The sequence below is a fragment of the Pochonia chlamydosporia genome, chromosome 1 (genome assembly GCF_001653235.2).
Source record: "Pochonia chlamydosporia 170 chromosome 1, whole genome shotgun sequence".
NCBI lineage: Eukaryota > Fungi > Ascomycota > Sordariomycetes > Hypocreales > Clavicipitaceae > Pochonia > Pochonia chlamydosporia.
Window position 1 is genome coordinate 7,284,415 of NC_035790.1, and position 27,885 is coordinate 7,312,299.

At 48.8% G+C, this 27,885-nt stretch overlaps 6 protein-coding genes across 6 annotated transcripts; 2 read left to right on the forward strand and 4 right to left on the reverse strand.

Moving 5' to 3' along the window:
- Positions 1 to 384: 384 nt before the first annotated feature.
- Positions 385 to 1,170, reverse strand: VFPPC_01928 (hypothetical protein; the record flags this gene model as incomplete). Its single annotated transcript, XM_018281667.1, has 1 exon — positions 385 to 1,170. The coding sequence occupies one exon, from the start codon at positions 1,168 to 1,170 to the stop codon at positions 385 to 387; it is 786 nt and encodes a 261-aa protein (XP_018138694.1).
- Positions 1,171 to 3,351: 2,181 nt separating this feature from the next.
- VFPPC_01929 (hypothetical protein) lies at positions 3,352 to 4,942 on the reverse strand (the record flags this gene model as incomplete). Its single annotated transcript, XM_018281668.2, has 2 exons — positions 3,352 to 3,933; positions 3,986 to 4,942. The coding sequence occupies 2 exons, from the start codon at positions 4,940 to 4,942 to the stop codon at positions 3,352 to 3,354; spliced, it is 1,539 nt and encodes a 512-aa protein (XP_018138695.2).
- A 2,997-nt stretch (positions 4,943 to 7,939) lies between these two features.
- On the forward strand, positions 7,940 to 9,687 carry VFPPC_01930 (ferric-chelate reductase; the record flags this gene model as incomplete). Its single annotated transcript, XM_018281669.1, has 5 exons — positions 7,940 to 8,485; positions 8,537 to 9,215; positions 9,261 to 9,328; positions 9,383 to 9,536; positions 9,587 to 9,687. The coding sequence occupies 5 exons, from the start codon at positions 7,940 to 7,942 to the stop codon at positions 9,685 to 9,687; spliced, it is 1,548 nt and encodes a 515-aa protein (XP_018138696.1).
- A 1,433-nt stretch (positions 9,688 to 11,120) lies between these two features.
- Positions 11,121 to 14,367, forward strand: VFPPC_01932 (incA protein domain-containing protein; the record flags this gene model as incomplete). Its single annotated transcript, XM_018281671.1, has 4 exons — positions 11,121 to 11,535; positions 11,596 to 11,909; positions 11,959 to 14,004; positions 14,062 to 14,367. The coding sequence occupies 4 exons, from the start codon at positions 11,121 to 11,123 to the stop codon at positions 14,365 to 14,367; spliced, it is 3,081 nt and encodes a 1,026-aa protein (XP_018138698.1).
- A 6,396-nt stretch (positions 14,368 to 20,763) lies between these two features.
- On the reverse strand, positions 20,764 to 25,638 carry VFPPC_01934 (transposase IS4 domain-containing protein; the record flags this gene model as incomplete). Its single annotated transcript, XM_018281673.1, has 3 exons — positions 20,764 to 21,995; positions 24,644 to 24,835; positions 24,897 to 25,638. The coding sequence occupies 3 exons, from the start codon at positions 25,636 to 25,638 to the stop codon at positions 20,764 to 20,766; spliced, it is 2,166 nt and encodes a 721-aa protein (XP_018138700.1).
- Positions 25,639 to 26,397: 759 nt separating this feature from the next.
- VFPPC_18179 (transposase IS4 domain-containing protein) lies at positions 26,398 to 27,078 on the reverse strand (the record flags this gene model as incomplete). Its single annotated transcript, XM_022429831.1, has 2 exons — positions 26,398 to 26,697; positions 26,773 to 27,078. The coding sequence occupies 2 exons, from the start codon at positions 27,076 to 27,078 to the stop codon at positions 26,398 to 26,400; spliced, it is 606 nt and encodes a 201-aa protein (XP_022286022.1).
- Between the last annotated feature and the right edge of the window lie 807 nt (positions 27,079 to 27,885).

A 27,885-nucleotide genomic window follows, 5' to 3' on the forward strand; every position in this document is an offset into this window, starting at 1 on the left:
AGTGGATCCTTCTTATCGAAGGCATAGTGCCTCCGCTCCGCATTGCTCCATGTCGAGATGTCCAAGCCATCGCCTCCAATGGCATGCCTATGCGTCCCACGGAAGGCATACACAGGTGGGACACACATGAGCCGGTTAGTTCGAAAAGGTCCTCGCCCAACCCCATGGATCTTTGGCGTTCATCTTTGGCATTATGAGATCGACGTCCTTGGAGATGTCCTCCACACCGGGCACGGTGATACCACAGCGACAGACATACGCCTGCAAATAGAGATCCAAGTTACCCGCTCGGAACTTAAACATCTTTGGATTCGAAAGGTGAGTATCCCCCAGTAGACCTTGCTCCTGCATCGATTTCGCCGTCTCCTGGTACAGTGCCATCACTCAGCCCAAATTCTTAGTGTCCGTATCGTCCGCAAGCTGGGCCCTGCCGTCCAGGACCGCCAGCGCTGCGAGCACCATCCGAGTTATCTGCGCCACCGTCTTCTCGATCATCTCTCCGTCGTCGGCCATGCACATTGTATGACCCTCACCCACTAGCATAAATAGCGCCATGGCCTCAACCACTGCCCAGGCCTCACGCCACTGCTGTGCTTTGTACGCTTCCTCAAAGTCTAGCAGCATATTCTGCACGACCTCGAGCGCTCCATAGGCCATGTGATCATTGAATGTGTACATAGCAAATGCCTCGGGGCTGCGAAGGTTCATCATGTCCCCTGCCATGCGATATCTCGCCAGGCCAGCCCTGGTCATGGTATATGGGTGGGAGGGGAGTAAGGCGGCCGGTTTGCCGCATGGACATGTCTTGCCCTTATCACAAGCTTGCGTGTTGGGCTCCTCGTTTTCATCACTCGCGTCGCAATCGTCCTCTGCTTCGTTCTCTTCGTTATATGCGCCGTCGCGGCCTTGAAGTGGGTTGCAAATGCAGATGAACTCGTACGCGAGACGGGGATTCTGGGTAGCAATTTGATAATTTATGTCTAAGTTTTTAGAGCCCGACACTTCTGCCCAGCGCTGTTGTCTGTGCTTGATAGTTGACTGCAGCAGGATATCCTGCAGCTGAGGCTCAAGGGGTGCCTCCTGGGCGGCGGCGGGCTTGGCCTTCTTCCCATTGCTGCATTCGTTGATGTTGGGGTTGGTAGATTTGAGGGCCTTGCGTTTCGGCGGCATCGTGAAATTTGGGCAAATTCGGAGAGACGGACATGCTGCATCACCTTGTTGAAGAGCGGCGAGTTGTGATGTCTGTCAACGCGAGGAGAAACACATGCCCAATGTAACGCGTACCAAACATTGACTAATCTCCTTGAGTGTGTTTAGGCTGCACTTTGGTTACTACGGTGGGTGATAGGGATTGCGTGGCTTGGAGCTCGGCAGCCGAGTTCGGCGCTGACCACTGGAAGTGGCGGAGCTGCTTCATTATGGCCATGAGCTCCGGCGAGCCGGCAGTGATCTCGTTGGAGCACAATGCACTTCTCACGACATCAATTAGACGTGTTGTGTTACCGATGCTATCGGACTTGTACACCGAAAGGGCCACTTCATCAGCCTCGGGTGATTTCTTCCAACCACAAGAATACTTCTAGTCTAGTTCTATCACCTCGACATTGTCATTGACATATTGCTTGACCTGCTCTGGCCAGAACGTTGGATAGCGGCCTTTGCCTTCGAGTACCACCATTTCTAGCCTTACTAGCTGCGTGCCACAGTCAGCGAGCAGGTTTTCTATCCAATGTAATTTTGCAAAGACTTCCCAATCCGCTTCATCTTCGTCGTCCTGGGAACTGGAATCCGCGCTAGATATGATTATATTGGGTTCGATTGCTCTGTTGGACGCCTCGTTGAATGAAGAGCAGTCAATATACAAAATCTTTAGCTCTTTCGTCCGCAACATCGCTTTCTTGGTGAACTCTGCGCCACTGGTATTGAACCTGTCCTCGTTACGGAGTTGAAGGCGAATCTTCTGGACGCAAGCCCAGTCAAGACGGCCTTTTACTGCGAGTTGGAGCCGGAAATTCCAAGGCGAGTAGAAGGTCATGGCCACCTCTCGCAGCCGCCTCACACATCGCATTTCCGACATTATTTTCTGACAACTAGCTTCAAATGATATGCCATGGCCCTCGTAAGGTTTGTCCTCGTTGAGAAACAGGTGTTCGGGCTGGTTCGTTCAGACGCCATCTGCGATGGCATCGATAGCGATGTACTGCTGGTAGACAAGGTCACGGATCTCCCTTGGGAGGCGAGTAAAAAAGAGAGAGTTGGCTTGGTCTAGGCATTCGGACTGGAATTTCGAATGTTTTGACAACATGTCCGTAGTCAGGTATATCAAGTTTGAGATGATGCAAGGAGTGTGACAGCAGCATGATGATTGTGTTTCGATGAAGAGGAGGGGAAGCCCGACGAGAGCCCTGATGATGTTGGTTAGAGCAGGCATCAAGGTGCTCCACGACCCACCCAGGCGACTCCGGTAGCGGGTCCAAAAGTCTTAGGTCGGAACCCCATACAACTCTACGCGGGCCAAGTCGCGACGATCACCAACCAAGCAAAGAAAAAAAGCCGATGCTGTGCTCAATTCTCAGCGTACCAATATGCAAGCACTGCGCTGCTGCCTTCTCTCGCTATTCGCTCATTGCCTAGGATCTGAGCAAATCGCTGATATAACGTTATTTCGAAGAATCTCCGCCATTCATTTCGTGGTGAAGTGACAGTGCAGATGTCCTGATCCGCCATCATTACAACGGACTCCTTGTCGGCCACCATTCGGCTGGGAGCTCTGGAGTTAACCACGGTGGTCTGAAAAAAAAAAAACCAGGTGGTGATAGGAATTTATAGTTGGTTACTAGATTTTGTACAGTAAGGATTCAGTGCGTCTCTGTGGGTATTGGCTACCAGCGAAAATCGTCATCGAGCGACTAAGAAGATGCTTCATTTGTGTTGGCAAAGAACTCACCCTGACTCCAGAGGATGTGGCCGTGGAGGATCTCGTACATCAGTTCCACGCCTCGGGTGACTTGTCCAAGCACTTCCGCCGCAAACATTTGTCGAATTTGAAGAATGGTGATGACACAAAGTGTCCCGTTTGTGACCCGGCGCTTGACCGCAGGTAAAAATTTTAGAGCCATGCTTTGCGAAGTCACGGAACTCTGTCTTCGCATACGCATTTTGCAAGTGTGTTTTGCACGTGCCTAAATACGTTCTCGTTCATTGCTGTCTTCATTCATATTGTATCATTTAGCCTAGCTTACTTAGTCGTTACCATCACTACTACCTTGCATGACTCTTATAGATGTAAAGAGTTTGCCTACTCCATACCTTAGTTCATGAAAGTCCCATATCGCCGTCTCATACGAGCTGTCACATCCGGGCCAATGTGCAGAGCTCCAGCTGCACGTGCCGGGTGGATCGAGGTTTGAAGACTTCTCTTTCCAGAAGAAGAGCATTCGTGGGGCATGCCTCGAGAAATTCGGCGTGTCGATCCAGAAGCTCGTCAAGGTCTATGTCCCGCTGCACGTCTTGAAAGTAGAACTGATACGGACTCTGGTTGCCATTTGTCAAGAAGGCTCTGCGCAACATGAAGCAGCTATCCGCGAACCTCCCTCGGCACGAGAAATCTCCGTATGCTAACAAACGGAGAGACGCAACTCCATTAGGCCCGAAAGCCCAATCCGCAAATTGGCGAAGGTCATCAGACAAGATTGTCGTGACCAGGATGTTCTGGTTGTTAGCCACGACTGATTGCCGAGCCACCCACCCTAGCATACCATCTTCGCAAATCTCTTGCCGTCCCAGGCCCGAGCAGTCCCCAAACAAGGTAACATCGTCTAAATGGATCTGGTGGAAGACCGAAGATCCAAATTTCCTAATGTCTGGCCCTGACTGCCTAATATGAAGGACCTGTAAACTGTCATTGAGAGACAAGGGCTCTATAACCTCTTTCTAAATCCAAATTAGATACTGCACACTCGACGTGACCAAGGCTAAGAAGAGCAAATACCAATCGGCGGGGATGACACGCCAGCCCGATACATTCGAGAGTCAGCTCACTCAGTGGGTTTGGGGACTGCTCAGTGAACCAGGCATCATCTTCAAACTTCATTTCTTCGTCAGAATCTTCGTCGACGCTCAAGTGAGCCAGAAACGAGTCACTCAACAGCGCCATATCATTGAGGTCCATTTCCTCTTCAAATAGCTCAGACTCATCGTCAAGATTCACGCTTCTGGCGTGGTAAATGAACCGTCGGAGAGTTGCCTTGTGTCGCACCGCCGTTCTCCACAAGGCCTTTGTATCCGTCGGACTGGGCAGGGAGAGATAAAGGCTCTCTAACCCACTAATGCTTTCCAAAAAGTTTCGCAAAATCTCTTCTTCCTCATTCTCGGCTATACCCAGCAATCCGACTGGCTGATATATCTCTAGTGACGTTATATTAAGAGCACAGTTTGGTTCTATCAACTGTTGCAGAAACAGCTCCCAGCCAGGGCATCGGCGAATAGTAACGGACCGCAGAGATGCAGCATTCACAGCATATGCAACTCCACATGAGTGCGATGTTAGATCAAGACCAGACAGCGACAGTTTTTCCATGGCTGGAAATCGGAGTTCAGTTGACTGAGGGCGTACTCTCAATACGAATCTGAAGAAATCTGTAATATCATCATCCATATCATCCCAGTGTTCCTTGACTAACTCCCAGTCGATGAAATCGAGCTGCAGGGCTTCCAAATGGTGCGCATTCTGCTGCAGTGCCAGGCCAAGTGCGATGAAGTCAGAATATGTCCGTAATCCTGTCCAAGAAATTCCTTTAAAGATTTCAGCTCCTGGAGGGCGAGCGCTGGGCTCTGGGAATTGAACGCACAGTTGGCGTCTGTCACGAGGCGGAGATGCTGAATGCGATTCTGATGGGTTAGGACATAGCCACGTTGTCCGAGAAGCTGTTGAGGGACGCATACGCCCATGTCCCAGCTGCCATCGCTGTCAGTTACAATCGGCCATGCGGCCACGCCATGACGTACGTGAATTTCTGAAGTCTTCCATCTTGGAGCTTCTGCAAAATGCGACTCCTAAGCAGCTGCAGCGAAGAGCGATCTTGTCCGTTATCATCGTGGTCCATTGTCATATGCACCTCCTCATCGTCAACGTCATCGTGCACGCAGCGGAGCCTTAATCTTTCAGAAAACGGGGCTGATATCCGTAGGTTGGTTACACGTGCCAGGAGGTCGCTCGATCGTTCGGCAGCTCGAAGTAATCCTTCCACCTCCACCTCATCCAAATAATGCTCGTCGGGAGCTCGCAGGAGGACTTCATGTGTACCATAAAGATGCGCCGCTGCTAGAACATAAAGAGCCTTCGAGGCCTCACACAAGCTTTTGAGATCACGCTTGTCTCCGGTCCGCTTTGCTTAGCTGTCATCCGTAGATGGACCAATGACAGGTAAAGGGATTACATACATGTTCAATAATGCACGACAGGATGTCTGTCGGCAAGTTCAAAAGCATCTTATCCGGGTAAGATTGACTAAGCTGGCCTTGTTGCATAACTTGCTTACATTCAAACTGGGTATTTTGGTGTAAGCTTAGCCGCTCTGCGAGGGGCAGATGCCTAGACTTATATACCAACAGAGCGGAGCCCCATGTACGTTTTTGTCATGTGACTTTTGTGAGGTCATGCTGGAAGTTTATGAATTATGTCCATACCTTCGATCTGGAAGATTCCTCTTTCTTGTTCCTGAGCACATAATGCGACGATACAACTGTACGGCAGCCTTGATGGCCGTTGTCGCTTATGCGATGGGTCACTATGTCCTGAACCAGGCTACAAATGGTCCACTAGGAATGGCTTCCATGAAGGACGCTAACCCACTCTAGCTGCTCTGGGACAACGATCTCTATTCATCAGAGAGTAGCACGGGGTACTTTGTAGGGTCTACTTGTGGGTTTTCGGTAAGTTGGTTCCATTATTGTTTTTGAGACTTTTCTGTATTGCCTTCCCAAAGTGCAAGCCCTATTAGCTCTTTCACATGGTCCGTCCTCCAAGGAAGCGCCAGCAGGGCATACTGCCATAGTTAGCCTGCGTGGGCCTACTCTGCCTGTAGATTGCACTTACTTTCACGACATCGGACATGGAGGTTGCATACGGTAGTTTTCTCAAAAATTTCATCGCATCAGAATCCTCTGGCCATTTGGTCTCGTCTTCTACCATATTTGGGTGTAGTTTCCATGGGAACGTGACATGCTGTGTGAATGCTAGCAGCTGCGGAGCATGGTGGCATGGCTCACACCAAGGTAGCACACCTAGCAGCAGATTAGTGAGTTCCGCAAGGAGTGGTGGGGGAGACCTACGGATCTTCACACTGCCGTTCAAATCAGCCAGAACACTTGTTAATCATCGTGTTTTGCAGTTCGGCATTCACAAGGAAAGCTAAACCATGGCATACCTATTATCAGTTAACAACAATTACCACCACCGATGGTAGACCAAGTACCCACCTGCCCTACAATGGCCGCCAGCCTCAGCTCATTACCTTAACGTGTCTGTGTGCCTGGTCACACAAGTTGATTAAAACAACAGACATGAATTCGAAAGTAACAGATGCCCTGTGTACGTCGTTTATATCGCGGAATATGCCTAGTACATTTACTGAATTATGATGGCGAAGCCGCCGCACCAAGTTCAACCTATTCTCGACATCCGGCCCGGAAAATTCTTGTACGCATACCACCCCTTGGTAGCCTAATTCCTTACATATACTTCCGTAACTATCTCATGGTTGTAGCCACACCCAATTGGTTGGTAGCCATGCACTTGCTGCTCATTGAAGTTGTGAGAGTCGTCGGCGTTGCTTATGTCGACCATATTGTCTTAGCAACAGATCAGGAACATATTATTATAATAAAAGCAAGGGGAAAGTACGTTTTAAAGGTCTGCAACAAGATCGGCTCTGGCCTCCTCATCAGCCTGTTCTGGCTTCAGCAACTCTGTTCCAGCAGCAACAGCGGGACGCGGCGAAAAATGAACATCCCTTTGTGAAATTGAATCGAGCTCGTTCTGGCTGAGCCCAAGTTTCTGCAAACGAAGCAGTTTCCGGCATTAAGTATTGTTCCACTAATTGACGACACAACCAGCTCGTAGAATTCATTTGTCGATCTAAAAGAGACCACGGCAAATTCACGTTGTGATGTAAAGCACTTTCTGGCTGAACCAAGCGCTTGCGCAGTACCTCTCGTATTCCACCCGCATTTACTGTACGTGTCTAACTTCGCAGAAGGTAGTCTATTTCTGCTGTGGTACAGTAATTACGCAACATTAGCTTCCAGCATTAATAAATATGAGAAGTGACAGGTCCAGAAACATCGATGAAATCGGACGAGATTGAGAATTATATTAATCTAGCAATGTTTAGGTTGAATGCTGAATGGTAGGCTCCGACTGGAGCGGCGCTCCCCTTTAGCCTTCCGGCGCGCCAAGTATACACGGATTTTGTTGCAGGATTCCCTATGTCAAGATGTCCCGAGGCCGCCTTCACAACCCTTCTCCGATCCACATTGAGTGCCGATGAGCCTCATCGCCACATGGTGGGAAAATAGAATATGAACGGGTAAAACATTTTGTAGTGGCAATAGATTTCTTTTTATCGTGTATACATTTAATATTTCCGGTTTCCCCAATTTGCTGGTGACTTGTCCTTTCTAAGTAAACTCAGTCGATGGACGCCGAAGTAGTCAAATGGTGCGGCTCCAGTGGCAACCTGACACAGCGGCTAAATTTGGCCGTACCTGTCGAAAAAGTCGATCTCGAAATATTCATGTGGATCGACATGGGTTGGTACTGTATGTATTGGGACTTCCACCAAAAGAAATTGATGTGGGCTGCCTTAAACACTGCCTTCTCCGTATATAGAGTGTCAGGCTGCCGGCCTTTTTATTTCAAACTTCCTTCTTGTCAATCATGGCAATAATGGAAACTACACTGATTTACTCTATTGGATTCGGTGCTCTCTTTCTCCTGCTTATTCTTCGTCTCCCCATCTACCACTTTACCAAGGCTGCCTGCCCGCTAATTTTGGAGCTAGGGGACTTTCCACCAATTCATGCATTTGTTAAATTTATACACAGATTGACATCTGAACATCTCATCTATCCAACTATTTTACGCCGAGGCAAGTACATCGGCCGCTGGAGCCGCAGCGATACCTTATTGCTGCTGGTTTACTTCGCCATCAACATATCATGTATCTTGGTTCCTCTGCCCGATATTGATCAGGTTTGCCGTCGATCGGGAACACTTTCGGTCGTCAACTTACTCCTCGTTTTTGCTGCACCGCATTTGAGCTTTCTTGCTGACCTGCTTGGGCTATCGTTACACTCATGTCGACGTTTTCATGCATCTGCAGGAAGTGCGGCCTTCTTGCTTGCAGTTTGTCATGCTATTTTTGCGGCAGTTGCTCAGAAAAAACTTGATTTGGAAAAACCGCGCGATTTATTCGCGTTGATAGTACGACGTCGCGATTCTAAACCTACTAGATACTAATATTGATGCTACCAGGCGATCGTGTCACTTTGCGCCCAGCTAATTCCCTTGGCACTGCGGCAGTTCAATTACGAAATTGCTCTGCGAACTCATCAGCTCCTTGCCTTTGTATTTGCATACGCCATTTGGCGTCATATACCACCTGAAGGTTTCTTCCCGCGAATTTACCTATACATAGGAGCAGGCTTATTTCTCGTAACGTGTGTCACCTTGTCGCTGCTTGCCTTTTATCGCAACAATCTAGGTCTCTCTCGAGCTCGCATATCGTATGATCTTCACACGATCAAGGTGCGCGTACACCTTCGTAAGCCGTTAAAGGTGGAAGCTGGACAGTACATAAATCTTTGGGTGCCTGGGGCTAGTCTATGGTCCTTTGCACAAACGCATCCATTTGCAGTGACGTCTTGGTCCAACGAGCCCCAAGACCATCTGGATTTGTTCATCGAACCTGGTGGAGGGTTCACTAAGGACCTGTTCGGTCTGTCGGATTATGGCCCAACAACCAGTATTGTCTTCTTCAGTGGTCCCCACGGCAAGCAGTTGCCAATTCATGAATACGAAAACATCGTTATGATGGCCACTGGGTTCGGCATTGCTGCTCACTTGCCCTATCTTCGGAAGCTTATTCATGACCACCACAGTCACAAGTCACCAATTCGACGGATCCACCTCGTTTGGCAAATGAAACAACTTGGTAAGACAGGTTTTAAATTATTTGATGTTTGCTGATATATTGCAGACGTTGGTATTGCTGCCGAGCAACTACTAAACGAAGCTTTGGCGGAGGATAAACTGGATGGAGACTATGTGTGTTCCCCAAATTGCCTGAATGTATGCATGTGTTCTAACAACATCTCACAGATCCTCCGCATCTCACTGTATTCAGAGTCGGAAGACATTTGTGAGACACCTTTTGGCAGCAGAGCCACTGTATATCGTGGTAAAATACCTCTGAGAACCGTTTTTCAGACAGAAATTGCGGAGTGGCGCCCAAAGAGTCGAACCGTGATATCGGGTAAGACAACAAGGCCTTTTATCGTGAAACACTCCTTAACACAATTACAGTATCTGCCGATGGTGCTTTCCGTGACGACATGGTAGCCCTCCTGCGAGAATTCCCACATAGCAATATAAATTTGGCTCATACGGAATATCAACCCTTGTAGAGTTGTCTTAGATTCTAAAATACGACAACCTATTTATCTAGATATAAACCAAATAAAGTTCCATGGTGGAAATTTTTCATCTTCTTTAACAATGAAGTTTGTATCCACGACAAGCCCAGATATGCACCAGAGATGTCATACCAACAAGGCAACTTCTGTGCCAGGGAAGTTGTAGCAGTGGATGCTTGAACAGTTAGCCCCTGTTTTACTTAGAGTCTTGGCGCCCATACCTTTCTGAGAGAATCCACGCTCAATTCCCGCTCCATCTCGGCGAGGAACTTCAGTCCGATCGGGCATTGCTTTGATCTGTCTGGCCCATCAAGTCCGTCTTCCTCGACATAGCCTTGTATCAGCTGCAAAGTTATCGAGCGCAGACTCTGTACGTGCCTTCTACGGGCCGGACCGCCCTGGATGTGATCTTGCGCCCCTGCTTCGATTAGTGGAGTGTACTTCTATGTCCGCTTCATGACCTACACAGTTTCACGTTACCAGCAGTATCGACTAGTATATTGGAACATGTCAGTCGGGTGTGTTCGAGGCAATTTTTATCCAAATACATCAACCCATCGACAATCTATCATACTTTTAGTAGAGGTTTTCACTGGACTAAAAGAGTTGTTACGAACCGGTCCCAAAATGGATGCCAACCGTAGGTCGTCTATGAGCGGGTTCCCAGCGATCTCCGACAGTGAGAGTGGCATAAACTCAAAAACAACGGAAATTTCACTCCCCACAGGAAAGATGTTTCTTATAGAAACGAAATTCTTATGCTTGATTCTTTTTATATCCTGAATATTATCATGAGTTGCAGAACCAGTGAATGTTTTAATAATGACAACAGGATTTTGGTCAGGGTTGGGGTCCTTCTTTTGACGTTTCTGCTCAGCCACGGGAAAGTAATCACTCGCCCCAAACTGAAGACTATATAGTTTGGTGTAGCTGGCCCAAAGAGGTTTAGGGCCCATCGATTCGGATCTGGTGGCTTTGCTAAGAGGTGGCTCGTCTTGCTGCGGAATTGACGGGAGACTAGGGTTATACTTCTTCAAATGATCAGGTTCCGGCGTTTCCTTAGATAACCCGGCGTTACTCTTCGTGTCGAGGTGGTGAGTTTTCGACTTTGATGTCAAACTGGCTAGATCAATTCGCGAATCTCTTCCAGAAGCCATTGATGCGTTTTTGCGATGTCTTTATCTCTGGATGATTGTTGGTACTAATACGTGAAAGGCTTCATCATTTGGAGGGGTGACGCTTTTTTATAGACGAATATGGCTCAGTGTTGGGTTGTGAGGTTTTGGTATTGGACAATATACGAAGGCCAAAACTGGCTCCACGAGCAACGTATAAAGTCATTCCCCCCCCCCCCGGGCCGCTTTTTTCCTTTTGCCTCTCTCCTGTAGGTGAGCATCTGTGAAAATAGAAAATTCCACAGCAAAATGCGTAACACTGGCCTTGGAGTTGTATCACGCCGCATTAGAGCTGAAAAGGCACTTAAACATCTCGGAACAGCCCGGATTGAAGTAGATACTCTGTGCTTTCCAGACTCCGACGGGCCAAACATCGAAAATGTGAAGCGGCTGAGTAGCCTTTTTCGACTGCAGCGTGACCTGGACCCTGGGGAGCTGCAAAACCGGATACCTGCCGTAATTGATGAGAACGATCTGCGTGAAGCTCTATCCGCCTCGGGGCTGTCCCAAGACAGCCTCCTGTCAAATGGTCGGGATTACCCAACGCTTCATTTCCGTCGGAATTTTCGATTGAACTGTCTCCGAGGCGAAGATCGTGTTGAGGCTGTTAAGCAAGTCTTTAGATCATCCGATGTACGTTGGGTCGTCGATCTATTTGCTGCAGGTCTGAAAGCTTCATAATATTACCGGAATATGTTGGAGAGAGAATACTAACGCAAGCCAGACATAAGCAATGAGGCGAAACGAGACATAGTGGAAGAATATGCGAGCGAAAGAAAATTAGACGACGGAGAGGTCTATTATAAGATACGCGAATATCAAGGAATATTTGGACAGGAACAGCCACACTTTGAGCAGCGATGGTTGGCGCGCCTTGCTACCTTGCCTGACTCAAAGACGAAGAAGGATTGCTTCGACCAACTTACCGGCCACCCCAAGTTCTCACGAGCATTTGATGCATTTCATCCCATACCTGCGCTCTACTGCGGACTGAGACTGAGCGTGGTCAGCAAAATGATATCCATGAGATGCCATGAAGTAAGCTATGAATGGTCTTGAATGATGAGGTGGGGATGCTAATTTACAGGAACTCGTTGCTTATTTGAGACATATCAAAAACTTTTGGTATGATGATATATTTGACGGAAATGAAGCAGCAATGAAAAGACTCGACAAACAGTCAGTTCTGGCACTGGAACTCAAGGCCCCTGGTGCGTGCCAGAAAGATGCTCGGGGTTTGTATGGCCGGGTCCACGGCGGCGAAATCCTGAGCGCATTTAGCCAGGCAGAAAGGGAACTGATCTGGTCAAAGATATGTTCCGCCACTACCGAGCGCCTGATCCCATCCCTCCGTGGATTCTTCAACGACATCAACTATATCAAACTTGCGGCTGATTGCATGAAGAGGTTGGTAAGTCTGAATAGCGACAAAACCATCCGAATGGAGCTGGAGGCTGCATATTCGGAGGCAGATCAAATTGGCGGCGGATTCCTGGTCCAAGTTTCTGGCCAATCTACAAAGTTGGTCCGTGGAAGCGGCTCAGAGCATTTTGACGTATTGTACAGGCAATTGTGGCTTTATGCGCTGCGCGAACATCCAGCTATGCCAGCCGAGGTCAATGCGAAGAAGTCAGGTGGGAAAACCACGCAGGTTGATGAGGACGTATTGTTTCGATTTGCGCATTTCGCACGCAAGCTTGGCTTCAAGACCGACGAGATTAAGGCGCTGCTACAAAGCAATCCGGATCGGGCGATCGCTCGCCGACTGCTAACAACTGCGCGCAAACCCGAGGAGTTCGATTATGAAGACATGGAATCGTGCATCACAGCAGTTGCGGAAGTAATAGCAAGCGCGCAACCTATCGCAAATGATAAAACCGAGGAATGTTATATAGTTGAAGACCATGGCAAACCTCCGGAACGAAGTGGTCAGCCAATGAAAAACGATTTGGCCCGAGACAAGGAGTTCATGTATTTAGATGTGTTCCATGGTGCATTTCCAAGACAAAACCCGAATCTGTCATCACTATTCGTTCAACGATCTATGTACTTTGCATTATTTGGCAAAGACATCAGCCTCTCTGTCGACGACGTTAACGCGGCGCCCGAAGTACCGAAAGCTGCGTACGGAGGCCTGGCGTTTGAACACCGCACAAATCCCCGTCTAATACGACTGAGCGCAGAACAACGTGCAGTCGAGGAAGGGTACGAAAGACAACTGGAGGATCTGAGAGGCAGGGTGGCGGAGACTGAGTCGCGATTGGAACTTCTCGTACAGAAGGAGCATGAACGCTTAGAGAATGTCGAGCGGCTGCAAAGCACTCTCGCAACACAGGAAAGCACCCTTGATGCAGCCAGAAGCGAGGACCGGGAACTTCGAGAGAGGCTGGAAGGTCTTCGGCAAGCAGCGGCCGAGCAAGTTATCAGACTTGAAACTCTCCAAAATGATGTACAACAGAGGCAGTCTCAAATTGGGGAGCTAGAAAAGAGGCGGACCGACCTAAGCGGAGAAATACGGCTTAGTCTTGTCGCGACCAATCGACAAAACCCAAACTTTCAGGAAGAAGACCACGAGGCTAGATTGCTGGAGCTCTCTGAGCAGGCCATTGAGAAACAGAACAACGTCAACCAGCTTGCAGCGCTGAACCGGGAGAAACAGCAGGAGATGCAACTCCTGGAGGAGGAAAGACAAAGACTACAGCTTTTGGTGGATAAGCTTACTGCTAAACGCAAGGAAGAAGAAGCACGAGCAGCGACAATGGCGGCAGAGGAAAGGGAACGAAATTCCGTGGTTGATAAGCTTAAGGAGAAAGAGCTGCAGCTCAGACAAACCATTGATCATCTCGATTCATGCCTGCATCGGCTCCGAACGAAGATAACTGATGCTACAGAGGATGAGAAGGAATTGCAGTCGAGGATCGAGCGCCTCACAGAGATAGAGAGGACGGCCATGGCCGCAAGTGGGCGGGAACACGACAGGGCGGAAGAGCCCGCAGTGGAGAGGCCGCAAATCAAAAACAGTACTTTGGGGACGATGGTGAGGGGAGCGCTGAACACGGATGAAGAATCATTGACAGGAGAATCCAATGATCACGCTACAGTGGTTGGGACAGAACTTGTGCATGTACCGCAGGTGAGTGTCATCTTTGCTTCTATGCTTCGGACTAGTTAGTGCTGACGCATTGAGTAGGAACCGTTGGGGCCGGGAATGGTTCGTGTACAGTTCAAGCTTTTTGAGAATGGGGATTGGGCAGTGAAGGACGAGGTGACTGTGGACCCAACAGAGCCGTCCGCGGTCATGAGGCTGGCAAAAAAGTACATGCGAAAAGAATATGGGTTATTCGATAGCAATAGTAAAGCACTTGTCCCAGAGACATGTTTTCAGCGAGTCACATCTGACGGCACAAACACCATTCGTTTAATTCCGAAATGGACAGGTGATGGAAAGGCGGCCACAGAAGAGGTAGAAATTCGCAAGCGTAATAAAAACAATTAACAGGATATCCCTTGGGACCAGATGTGCAGGATGTGCTGTGCCATATTAAGTGCCTGCCGGGTAAGGACAGCACCTTTTTTCGGTTGTCCTTGGCCGGATAGCGGATTATTCCTTCTAGCATGTGGGTGGTATCCGACCGTGGACAGCTAAGCCCGGCTGTGCGGGTGTGGCTGGCATCTGCTGGCTGGTATATATATGCTAGCATGGGAAACATGCCAGCCAGGTGCGGATAGCCGGTGGCGTGTGCTGGCGGACCAGGGCTAGCCAGCGGTTCCTGCTAGCAGGAACCGGACAGCAGGAAACCCTGGCTAGCGCAATCGGGTTGGGCGCTTATTTAGGCCAGCCCTGCCGCCTTTCGCCAAAACCTGAAGGACGCGCAGTCGGATATGCACAGGGGGAAAAATGTCAAAGGGGATGGCTCTCCTTGGGTAGTGGGACTAATACCAAGCCCTGAGGACCAGACGGGTTTGTAGGCATGAGCTTCACTCATCGAGGTTCTGCCTGACAGCACCACAACCCAGCAACTATCCAGAGGATGGTGAGTTATCACGCGCCTGCCGTCCCACGGCTCCAAAGCGCTGTTGGAAGGCCGGGTGTGCAGCAAACGCAGGGAAAAGGACGCTGCCGCCACCAACTCGCTTGGTTGAGGTTTGTCATGCGCTACACTCTACGTGGGGTTTCAACGCAACAACGGATGCAGAAGATTCGGAATCATGCTTCATTAATGCTAAGACGATACTATAATCCTTGGTACGGATAATGAAAGCAACGAAATAAATGACAAGCATCCCCTCCGGCTCAAGGAACACTATTTATGGGCAGTTGCCAGGGATGTCACTCAGCACCGTGCGCAATATCTCCTTAGTCTCCGTCCTGAGAGCCTGCCGCTTGCTCATCACTGCTTCCAAGGTTTCAGTGTTTCCTGGGAGCTCGAGAAGAGCATTCTCTTGTCGAGCTAGTTGGGCCAGTACTAGGCTGGAGAGCTGGAGTGAGGCTTCGGCATTTTCTAGCAAAGCCTCCAACCCCGACCGCCGTAGTCCTCACCTTCGCGCCGCTCGGTTTCTTAATCTATGCTCCCGATCAAGCTTTTCGAAACTTAATCTTCTCTCGACTTCTTCCGTAGTAAAACGAGGCAATGTACGACCGTCCCCAGTCACCTTTATTACATCCCGAGGCACGTGAATACAAGGCAACATAATTGCGAGTCGTCGAGATTGTTGACTCTGAGGAGGATTGAGTTTCTACTTAAATACTGATGGCCCATAAGTCAGTTTTGGTCGCCAGGGTTTGGTGTAAGGCCCGCTACCAAACAGCTCTCCACACCCATTCAGGCACATTTGAACATGTTAATTTGGCTGGGAGCCCTTGTGATCGGTCGTCTATGGTCAGTTGCGAAACATTAAACTAGACTCACCACGATTACCCATTTATTTTCTGCATTTACAATAGCGAATGGAGCCTGTGAAAACGCAAGCACAACGATGTGAAGGATGTGTCACACAAGCGTCAGGATTCCAGGCAGTCGACTTCTGTCGGCGGTAGACAAAGAAGAATGCTTTATGTCTTGCAGGGGAGAAAGCTGCATTTGATGGGTTGCGGGTTTGGGGGCCGCGTTGACAGGTCCGATTGAGGACCAACAGGCTAGGATAAGGAGCAAAAAGAGGCCGCCTTGCACTGATGTTGCCCCCAAACGTTGGCAATTTTAGGAACTGGCCAATGATGCTCCTACAAGCCGGATATGGCCGAGAAGCTTGCCATCAATGGGCCATTATGAGACGGATTGTCAACACGTCAGTCAGCCCATTTTGACGTTGCTGTCTGTGATAACACAGCACGGAAATAACGGCGTACAGCTAAAATTGGAAGTTGCTTGCGCCCTTGGGAAAGGCGGGTGATTTTGGAGGCGGTGCAGAACAAACTTTTAAGTTTCCACTATGCACGCTGGGTGCGCTAGGAATTGTAACACGATTCCCGTTGATCGATAGCAGCTCGTTACCGCCGATAGCAAGTGGCTTTTTGTTGTGCATTCCCAAACATATAGCGGGCGTTCCCGATGACATTGTGGGTGATTGCGAGTCAGATTTGAGAAACAGAAAAAGGAAAATAACGCGCCATCGAACATGCTGAAACGCTCCAAGCTCAATAAAGAAGTGGATGCTAAGATGGTTGACCCTGGGAGGGGGGGTAATGAAGGGTCTCAGGGTGGCCTGGAAGGAGGGAGGATGAAGATTGATTAAGGGAGGCGCTCTGCCGAACCTGGCTGGCTTGTGTGGCATGCTAGTTGGACTGACATTCATGCGCTGACACTGCGGAACCCTAGCTACGGAGCCCACCAACGGCCGTTCAGCCACCTGAAAACGAACTTTCAGGTGGCTGAAAACTGTTGCTCGAGCTACTGCAGCATGGATGGCTGCCAGTAGCGGGCGGAATGCGGCGGGACCGCAGGCCCGCACGGCTTAGTTTTAGTTTCTGTCGGACCTGCCGTGGTACAATCGACGGTTCAGTACACCCCTCGTCATATACCTGATTAGACCATGCTGTTCCCCAAGGGACAAGGGTTATGGCTCGAGACACTCTACAGAGTACTTGGGTTAACCTGCAGCCATGTATAGTGGAAGGCGAATTACATGTCGCGGCTTTTTAGACAACTTTATGAATGAACCGCAGGATACACACGCTCCAGGACAAAGATCATCGCAAGAGCGGCTAAACGCCCGCATCTTCAGAGCTACACATATGGTACAGTATGGCCGCCGATAATCGGCACGAGACTCATGTTAATCTGCTGCTGGAGAAGGAGCAGACTGGAACTGTCCGTAATGCATGGCACGAAACGAAATAGTAACATTCGAGTGGGGTGGTGCACGTTACAGTGCATGAAACTGCAAAGCTCATCATTTAGCAAGTCGAACCTATGTAGCAACTTCGTGGAGTCTAATTCCATCTCCGTCAGAGCTTTTCGAGCCAACAGCTTCCTGCCCCAAATCCCTGTTATTATAGTCTAATGCAGTCTTTCTAATGACTGGCGGGTACAGTTTCTCCTTTAGGTCGATGGTTAGTATAGGGTAGGACTTGTATATCCTTGCCAACTCACCAAATCAGGAGACGAGACGGGAAACGACGGATCATCCGTAGACTTGTAGTCGTAGTGTTTTTGTTTCCGCCGCACGAGTAGGTAAACGTCCGCACCATAACGCCGGCTTAATTGGTCGCATCTTTTCATAAAACGAAACGTTGCTCTAGCAAAATTGTCATTTGTCCTATCTCGTTTACTGACTGAAGGCGGATTCATTTTCAGAGAAGGTATAGAGTGCTAAAGCCGGCTGGTCTCTGGTCTCAGCTTGCCACCAATCTGGTGGGTGGCTTATATGGCTAGTCAATGCAGTGTTGCGCGGCCATTGTTGGATGAAAGCTCTTTGGTCGGGAAGTACGCCCTATCGGCGGTGGCGGAACCCATGCTCTTGTAAATGATCCAGTTTGAGCCTTACTTGTTCCCTCTCTCCTTGCACCATACGGAAGGCAGTGTGTCACTTATGTGCTCCGGTTGTGACTGTAATGGCTTTCATGGCTCATCAATAATGTGAGGTTTCCGAAGCCATTGTTGGCTAGAATTATATGCTCTAGATCAGAAATGCACGATAGCACTGGAGCGGTCGCCTTGTCGTGCAGCCGATGTGGGCAATCATAAAACTTTTAAACATCCAATTCGAGCACTTCCCGTTCACACACAATACAGCGTGTCTAGTGTAAGCGCCAAGTTGAGCTTCCTAGGCGAAAGCTACCCCAGGTGCCAGAAGTTGCGCTATAGTCCGACGTACCTGGCCATGAATTGGACGGCATGATGCGGGATTGATTTGCGCTTGGGGTCAATAATGAGGAAGCCGAATTACGACACCATCAGACCTGACCTGGTGCCACTACCGCTAAAAAAACGATAGCGGCTTGATTAGGACTGGCAGGCAGCGTTATCCGAGATCAGCGAAATCCCTCTACTCAATTAATGCCCGTAAAACTTCGCTTGCGGGACAGAAGAGCTGGCTTGTTGGATCCAACGCACGTGACGACTTGGGCGACATCTGCCCAGCGTGGGAGTACGTAGGCACGAGTTCTTCCGTTGGAAACTGTGCATACAGTACATATTGTCGCTATGCACACTGTCAAATCTCCCACAGTTACGTCATTGCCAAATCGGTGTAGATTCTTGCGTCCAAAGAGCAACATCAACTATAATACGTCTGCTACAGTACGGAATGAGCCACAACCTGTAAGGAGAAAGACACGCACTTCACTGCGAGTCATCCGTCCACTTCTGGCGTTAATCGCGCCATACCATTTTTGATCTGTTCAAGTCAATACGTACAAAAGCCAACAAACAGGCTGCTGAGAAGCGGCTTCTAGCCATTCTGGCGGATTTTAAAGACACGACTAAACACACCCCATGGGGTGCAGGATCCACACACTGGCGACACATACAAAAAGGCAAGTCGTCTTTTGGCTGAAGAAACTAGCTGCCTCAAGACGCATCGTCAAACCGGGCCTTTGGAGAGAAAATACGATCAAACTAGCATCAAAGGCATTGGATGCTTGAGGTCTTACAGTACACAGACACAATTTATTAACGCCCGGTGGAGTCACCTCCAATAGGGCAGAAAGAACATGCTCTCTTACAGTACACGGAAGTGTCTTGCAGACTTTTTTTCCGCAATGGCTGAATCGACGCCAAAATCAACCATAACAGCCTTAAGGACAACAGTCACGGATATGATACAGCAGGAGCTGTGAAAGCTTTCTTGGACTGTCAATAAATCACTGCCATTGCTTGAAATAAGGTTGCGATGGACACTGTAGGACACTTCGAGATCCCTTCTAGCCATGGCCTCCCTGCAGAAGACAGAAGATGGGGTAGGTGCCTGCACAGTGTGTGACCTATGGGAAATGCTGGTAGTACTGTACCACGGCAGTATTTTTCGTGGCAAACAAGTTTTGCTGGCTGGGCTGTCATTAGCAGGAAACGCGGCAAAACTACGGCGAATCAGTGCTTTACCGAACTTTAATAATCCCATTAGTGGCACAGGTCGCTAAACTTGAGGGTGAGTAAAATATTGCAGTACATCATCCAAAAGACCAGCCCCTTTTTATTCAATGGTTCAATCGACGACAGTATTCAGTTTGAAGTAGCTACTACGTCTGCCTAGAGAAGACCAAACTCGGCGCTTGACTGAAGCAAGATTGTCTGTGACAGTGGCGAAGCCAGAACTTCAAGCTCCCGCCGACCCTTCTTACCCCAATTCCTGCCTGGGCTGTAAGTGTCTGCTTGGTGAGACTCGTACTAGCCACATTGTTCAGCCACCTGAAAATGTACTTTCAGGTGGCTGAGTGGACCGTCAGTGGACTCGACAGCCAGGAAATTGCAAACGACACTGCGGCCAAGATATCCGGCAGCTTAACCTGAGCCTCGTGCCAACCATCAGCGACCATCGGGTAAAAGGTTGTCTTGGATCTCGGCCGCCCTGATAGTGGCGCCTTCCCGTACTTGAGTAACCACGTTCTTGGCGAAACATTTTGTTAATGGCTTCGACACGGTTGTTTTTAGGGCCTTTGACCCCACCGTGCGCTGGGTCTCGATACCACAAAGATGCTATACGTATGCTTGGGGTTCCACAGTACTTGGTCCATCGTGCCTCCTCAATACGACGGTTCACAGTTGCAAAGTTCTCTACAGTCATGGTCTGGACTTATACTCATTCACGAAGAAAACAGAGTGGTTGGTACCAAAATCTCATTACGTGTCTACAGCCTTCTTGTAGCCCTAGTGATGTTCACAACCTGCCCAATTATGGCTGCCGGAACTGGTTTTGGCCCATTTTGGACGAAAGCGCGGGCTGCCAGTATATAAACCGGACACTGGCTACCATCAATGCGGCGGTTCCCAGCACAAGACAAGATGGCAAACACGGTATATCGACTCCGGAAACGCAACGCAAACCGTATTGGCCAGCCCAGGCTGGTGAAGGTGAATCGACTCGGACGTCGAGTCATGGAGACGGTCCTCGTGAAGCCCAATTCACCTTGGGACACCCAAGCGACTAGGGACAAGGGTAAGGCTGAATGACAAGGGTTAAGAGATGGCTGACTTGCGGGAAAGCCTCCCGCGAAGCCGCCGACCAGCCCCCATGCATTTTGGATCAAGTGTCAAGTGGAGCGGCGGCCTTACTGCGGCCGTCAACTTCGGCTTTCCCGCCGCCCCGTTGTCAATGAAGCTGGAGAGTTCTCCGTCCACGCACTCAGTTGGACTCCTTCACACAACCTTTCTATAGCATACACCAATCTATTTACTGTAGCTTTCTACCATAATTATGAAACGCAAATGATCGCTGTCTGGCAATGGAATTAGCATTATCCCTCCGATAAAAAGCCTTTTCTTGCGTTAGCGGGCTCCTGATGCATCAGATATTGCTCCGTATGACCAGCGGCCCGGACAAGCTCTTCAAACGGCTCAATCGTCCTGAGAGCACGAACTGCAACCCTCCACGCTTGGTGACACTTTGATGCCACCGAAAAGTCAATAAGTTCCCATTCGAGACGCACATTCTCGGTCCCCTGTGGTGCCGATACTTTCATCTGGTTTAGCACGCCGGTGGCCTGACTGTAGTCTAACCAAAGATTCTTCGTTGGTCCACGAACGCCGCACTTTTTGTCGAAGACATCCGAGTATCGAATGTTTCCCGAGAAAATTCCTAAATAGTCTCCTTTATGGATGGTAACAATAGGGCAGACATGAACAAGCTCTTCAGGTCTAGGAATGAGGCTGATGAAGACAGATTGGTCCGAATTTTCGCCATTCTCTCCTCTTTGCTTACCATCCAGCGCCTGAAATGCCCCATGACTCGATCGGTACTTACTCTCTTCCGCATCTGAAAGCCACGGGTTGTTGACGTTGTTCCAACGTTCTTCTGGAATCTCTATCTTCTCCATGATTGATGGCTGGTGCAGCCATATGCTCCCGGTCATATCACCCTGGGCCTCTTTCATCACGCGCTCCTCAAGTTGCTTGATGTGACAGCCATAGCTCTGCTCCAACTCGAGCACTTTCGTGTCTAGAGGCATATTCGCCGTTTCGGAGTAATGTAGGCAAAATTCATCAAACTGTGTTGTGCGATAGAACAGAATCATATCAACACCCGACTTTCGCCAATTTGCGAGATTTTTCCAATGCCTGCGGTACTTCCTTTGACTGGGAGGGCTGCCTCCCAGACCGAGTGCCGTTGATAATTCTGTCGCCGCATCCTTCTCTGCGACTGAAAAGCCATCCGGGGGACCTTTCGGTGTCTGCAACTTGTTCGGGTCCAAATCGTGCGCGCGACGCTGGATAATATCCCAGTATATCGATTCATTATACCGAACTTGCATATCCTTGCACACGAAATGTGCGCTCTCCAGATTAACTTTCTTCACTGCGTCATCAAAGGTTGACCCAGCAATCTCGTCGGCGTATTCCCGAATCAAGCTGTTCTGTTTTCTGATTTTGCCTATGTTCGGATCTTTATCTCTAATCTTGCCACGTTCCGAGTTCAGCTTTGCGCAATCCCGTAACACGGTATCCATCGCCTGGACGGCAGAGGTTGGACCTAACATTGTCAACATAGTGCACCGGGGGAAGAGAAACATATCGCATCGATGCTTAAAACTCAGTCTGATACTTCGTGGGGTGACAAACTCGTCTTGCTCCTTTTACCCAGGTGGCTTGTTTCCGTATGCGATCCTCGTTTAGATGGGTGAGCAGTAACTGCAATATTAATGCTTCGTGGCAGAGGGGCTAAGATACCTCCCTTTCCACGCTCGACTCTAACCGTATGGACTGAACAGTGTCAACATCCTGTTTAATCAAAAAAGTAGAATATTCTTTGACTTTCATCTTACTCACCGACTGTGGTCATATCGAGAATACATTGATTCAGAGACTCGATACTATGATCACCTATATCGCAGAGTTTCATAAACTCGCGCATCACCTGCGTTGCCAAAGCTTGAATTGCGTCCATTATTGTCGGCCTGCGAATTTCTTTCGTCAGGGCTCAGTGGAGTGATATATTTATGCCGCTCCAAGAGGTTTCTAGAACCTTCCCCCAGGTTGAGAATCATACGGCTAGCCACAATTAACAGCCACCTGAAAGTTCGCTTTCAGGTGGCTGAACAAGCAGTCTCTGCTGCTCGAGGTTCTGGGCGGCATTCGGCGCCCACTTTTCGTACAAGAAACTGTTGAAAAGCCTACCAGTCGGCCAAGTTTCGTTGTGAGCTGGCATTTTTAATTGTCGAATATGTCGTCAGTACTCTGTTGCATCCACACGACGAGGCTTTCTAGAACAACGTAGTGTTCATCCAACTCCCATACCATACAGGCCAGTCAGGCTCCGTAGAGCACCTCCCTTATTGGATCTACTTTTTAACCTTCCCCGCCGCCCTCAAGACTCCTTCCTTACCGCAAAGAAAATTGACAACAATCTTCTCCCCAGCGTCAACAAGTTTGAGCATCCGCTTCTTTACTGAACTCGTAGCGTTTCAGCATGTACAATGGATCCTTTTTGGATTAGGCAAATCTGGCTCGCCATCACCCATCATGTCGCCAGGAACCTACGTGCTATGTTAAGAAGGCACAAAACAAAGTCACTTCTATCGGCGGTCACAAGCTGCTAGCAATCATCGCAAACCGTGACACAATACTTAGTGGCTGCACTCAGCGTGCACCGACAGTAGCCATCCTTGCTCGTACGCTTGCCTTACCAAGACGACGTCTAATTAGCGTTTAAGTTTGCGGGAAGGGCTAATCATTGTGGCGTTTTTGAGACACTATGTGGGCATTGCGGCGTCGAACTTCACAATGAGAATTTACCATGCCATGAGTGACCCGCCCATGTCTCATGGTCACGGTGGAGTGAATGCGTGTCGTAAACTTGAGTCGCCATTCAAGCTTACCGGCTTAACCCAAAGCAATCTGCCCTGCTGCTGCAAGCAAATCACCTGTAGCTGCGTGTTAGAGTTTGGGCGATGAACTCGTTGTAATACCAGACGTCTCTGGTAAATACATTCCGCAATCAAATAAGCAATGGTTGCCCATGTAAGGCGGGTCGAACACCGTGTCAGCAAATCATTTCAATGTTCGATGTTCACTCGACAGCATGCAACTTTCTCTGTGACACAGGCGGAAATAGGGTAACCGTGCTGTCAAACGACTGGTTTGGATTGTGTGCCAACACATCCACCCACCACTGCACCCTGGCCACACGCAACGGTCCAGAGTCCACGAGGGGCAGAAAGGCTTGCAGTTCTACGAGGCACAAGAAGAACCTTACCGTATTTGGGGAAAATATCGGTTGGTGGTTGAACGGTGCCCTGTTGTGTTCTTGTGTGGAATCCAAACGGAGGGATCTCCATCTTCGTTGCAAGGGCTGCACCTCCAACCCTTTCATGTTTTGTGATCTCCAGAATCTCGTCAGCCTGTCCATCTTCTTCTCATAGGCGGACAAAGATAGGTGCAAAGAGGACCAATTGCGCTCTGGACTTTTGCAGTCTCAACCAAAGTAAAAACTGGATTGGACTGTGAGTCATAAAAGAGGTTGAGCCAACAGGATCAGCAGCGCTGAACACACAAGAGGCGGTGATAGGACGGAATCAGTTTCATGGTGTGGTACCATGGCTGGTCTGGACTCCATGGACCCGCCCGCTGGTGGGGCATCATCCATGCATAACACAGATCAGGGGTGATAGGAAAACAAAAGAGGCAAGGTACGGCACATTGGATGACATTTGCTGATGGCTGCCTGGAGAAGTTGTGTCCAGACATTGAGCCTTTCCTTTGGGGGAAGTATTCCTGATGTCTCCCTCGTCTCGGTCCGGACTTTGAGCCCCATTACGATGCCCGATTGTCTGTGTTTGCAGTTCCCCCAATTCCGGTTGCCTTTATCTCCTTGACTGCCAAACTGTTACCACCTCAATCTCGCTTACGGGGAACCAATCGGAAACACCAAAAACCACACAAGTGGGCCACCGGTACATAGATATACATGGTAAATCCATACAAATACAAGTCACTTTGAGTGCCAAATAGTCCAACAATCGTCACAGAGTGGTACGCCGCACTCCAAACAACCTCTTCGAACGTTATGTTTCCGCACGACAGTTTGTGCATGTGCACGCCCAAGGACGTAGTTTTGCCGCTTCGAGGAGCAACAAGCACACCAACCACGCTTGTCTCGATGAACTTTTGAGTGTATCTCACCTGCATTTTGTATAGGAATGGCCTCAGGGATGCAAGACGCCTGTGAATTTTGCAGAGCGACTTGTTTCCCGTACTGGAGAAGCAGCTCCTTGCACAAAGCTAGACGAAAAGCCGTTTGGTCCTTGCATCTAAGCCTCGAGGTTTTCGGCCATCCTTCTCGTTGTAGTAAGAAGGAATTCGTGACAGCTACCTCTAGTTGGTTGTTAACAATGTTAAGAAACAAGGGCGATGCTACAACAGGGGAACTGCGTACCTAAGAGAAACATGTACATCAATGCTTGATGCCCACCACGCTGTATTCTCCTAGGTGGCTCGAACTCGGCTCGCAACTGGTCACCGCTGTCAACACCATTCATGTGATGGTTATACTCATCAATAAGACGTGGGATCTGTAGCATCTTTGTTGGTTCGCCTTCGAAGGGTACTCTTGCAGTTTTAGCACTCGTGGACGTTTTCCCAGGTCGTCTACGTAGTCTCCATATCGAAGGCTCGAATCCAGTAAAGCGTGTACTTATAGCAAGTACTAATGCATTGTCCTTAAAAGCAAACTGCATGACGTCTTTAGTCTTATGCTTCCTTACGTAGAGAGTACCCCATGCGACAACATCCTTGGATCTATCTTCAGTCTTTAGCTCTGCCATCTTGCGGCTATCAATCCTCCCAAGACGCGTAGTACCTGTAGCAGCAGTACCTTGGTACCTCAAGAATTCGAATAGTTCAGGTGTGCTAAAAAGATTGTCCATAAAGCAGTGATAGCCGTGACTTGTAGATGGAGGAGCTGGCAGTCGACTAAGGAGATCGATAACAATTCCTTGTGTTGGAGCTAGTTCTGGGTATAAAGATGCGTCGTATCCGACGGGGCCACTACCCTTTACATGAAAGGACCATCGAAGAAAGTATCCTGAGTCAGCAACTACCCATACCTTGTACCCAATTGGTATGGGCTTTGCAGGAATATGCACAGTTTCGGTGCTTTTCCCAGTGTACCTCACCATAGCCTCATCAACGCTAACCTCAGACCAGTGATGTAATTAATCGGGGCGATTAATTAGCGATTCATTGAATCTGAATCCGAGGTCAGGATTAATTAACTGAATCACGCTCGCCCGGATTAATTAAGTTTCAACGATTAATTAAGGTGGGGTCACAAGTTTCAGGGGAAGTATGATTGGACGGCGAAATGCCAAATTTGGCAGCCCCATGCCACTTGATGCCTGCGAAATCCACTTCCGTAACCACCAGCAGTTGTTTATCGCCAGACACCAATACATATTGCTCTCCCAACTGGTGTCACGTTATGAGACTCATTGTTAACTAAGCTCTTTTTTACAAAATCATTGTTCTTCTTGTTCGAGCTGCAGACTCTGTCTGCAGCTCTCCTTTTAATATCAAAACACTTCCTTTCGTCCGAAGCAAATAATTGCTTTTTCCGGCTATTCTCAGTTCTCATAGCCGACATAATGACAGCCAGCATTTACACCAAGTTTGCTTGTTCTATCAACAGAGGCAGTTTTATCCGACAACTGGTAAACCAGAGAGCAAACTGGCGCTGGCTTGCTAAAGATCAACGTAATTGGTACTGGAAAATTCGACAAAGTCATGGAAAGCAGCCAATACAGCGCCAACAATTCTTCAAAAGTGCTTATCAGCCGTCAGATGTTAATTAATCGCTGAATCCGATAATTAATCCTGAATCCAAGGCATGATTCAATAATTAATCTGAATCCGACCTTGGATTCAGATTAAATGATTAATTACATGCCTGCCTCAGACGCTGGGTTCCAGTATCGAGTTGATGTTTCTTGTAAGTGAGTACTCCAATTGTTAATCTTATTGAATACCCCTTGTGGGGGGTCCGTAGTATCCCAGACACAAAACCGCCGGTAGAGAAGTTGAAAACGATTTCGCGACATGAATCTAGCAATCGGGTGCACTGGATTGGTTGGGGCAGTACTCCAATAGTGCTCGAAGCGTGGTTCGAGGTGGATGGACATGTATATCAACACCCCAAAGAACAAGTAGATCTCGGCGGCGTTGGTTGGCTTCCAGGCATGCTGTCGACAGTGTTTAGCTCTTGGGCCTTCTATATGGCCGGGTAGCTTGATATAGCGTACGTTCATGTATTCGGCCCATTGATCGAGCATGTGGATCGGACAAAACAGTCTAAAGATATCGAGTAGGCTATCTTGAGGTAGGTCTGTCGAGATACGACGGGGAAAGCCTTGCGAAGGTACTGGCTTAAAGGTTGAAGTGGCCGGTTCGGTCAACAAATCGCGTAGGTTTGGCTTTGGCAGAGGCTTTAGCGGGGACGATAAGGGTATTGGAACAGGCGTCTGTGGTGCTGTAACAATTGAATTAGTGGTGGCCCTTCGTCGTTGTTTAGCTGGTCGAGATCCACCAGCTATGCTAGTGGCCCTTCGTTTTCCACCTGCCATGTTCACGTTCTGTGTTCCAAGCAAGGCAAAATTGTACGGAGTATGGAATTTGCGTGGGGAAATGTCACGGCAGAGTGCGTTCAGTACTGGTTTGTTGCTGTGGGTCCTCGTGCACGGACCCCTACAGGTGGTAACAGTTTGGCAGTCAAGGAGATACTGTGTGCCTTCCCTCTTTTGTCTCACAGCCGTCACTTCTCCATGATGTGGATGGGATTGTATCTCATCTCAGTGCAACAGACAAGATGTACATGGTCATGCGAACTTGATAACGGTGGCTTTTTGCTGCCACACCTGGGGAACAATTGAGCGTGGGGCAGACGTTTCTCTCTCTGGATTGTAACCCTCACATTCGATTTGTTGGAAGACATGGGTGAGTTGTGTACCAATGTGCTCCATCAGGAGCGCCAGCTCAGACTAGTCAAGGTCCCTTTCTCAGATAGTTAGTTAACAAACAAATGAAGACATGTGTTTTAAATCCTGCGTACTGTATACGGGGTATTGTTAGTGTGTTATGTCCAAGCCCAACAGCTCGTTCAATGAGGTACTTTTGGGGGAAGGAGGACAGTGGAGCTGCTGTCCCTTTTACGGAGCCAACCACCGCTTGACCTACCGTCTATTGGATTGTTATGTTTCGTGATGTTAAGTTCTGTTGTGTTTGTAACATTTTGGGAAAGAAGATTATAACGTGAGAAGGCTACTTTTGTGATTAACGAGTTGTACCAACAGAAAGAAATTATAAATTGGGCTAGAACCCGTTTACCTGAAGGACCAAGCAAACTCTGGCCTTTTCGGAAACCAAAATTTCTT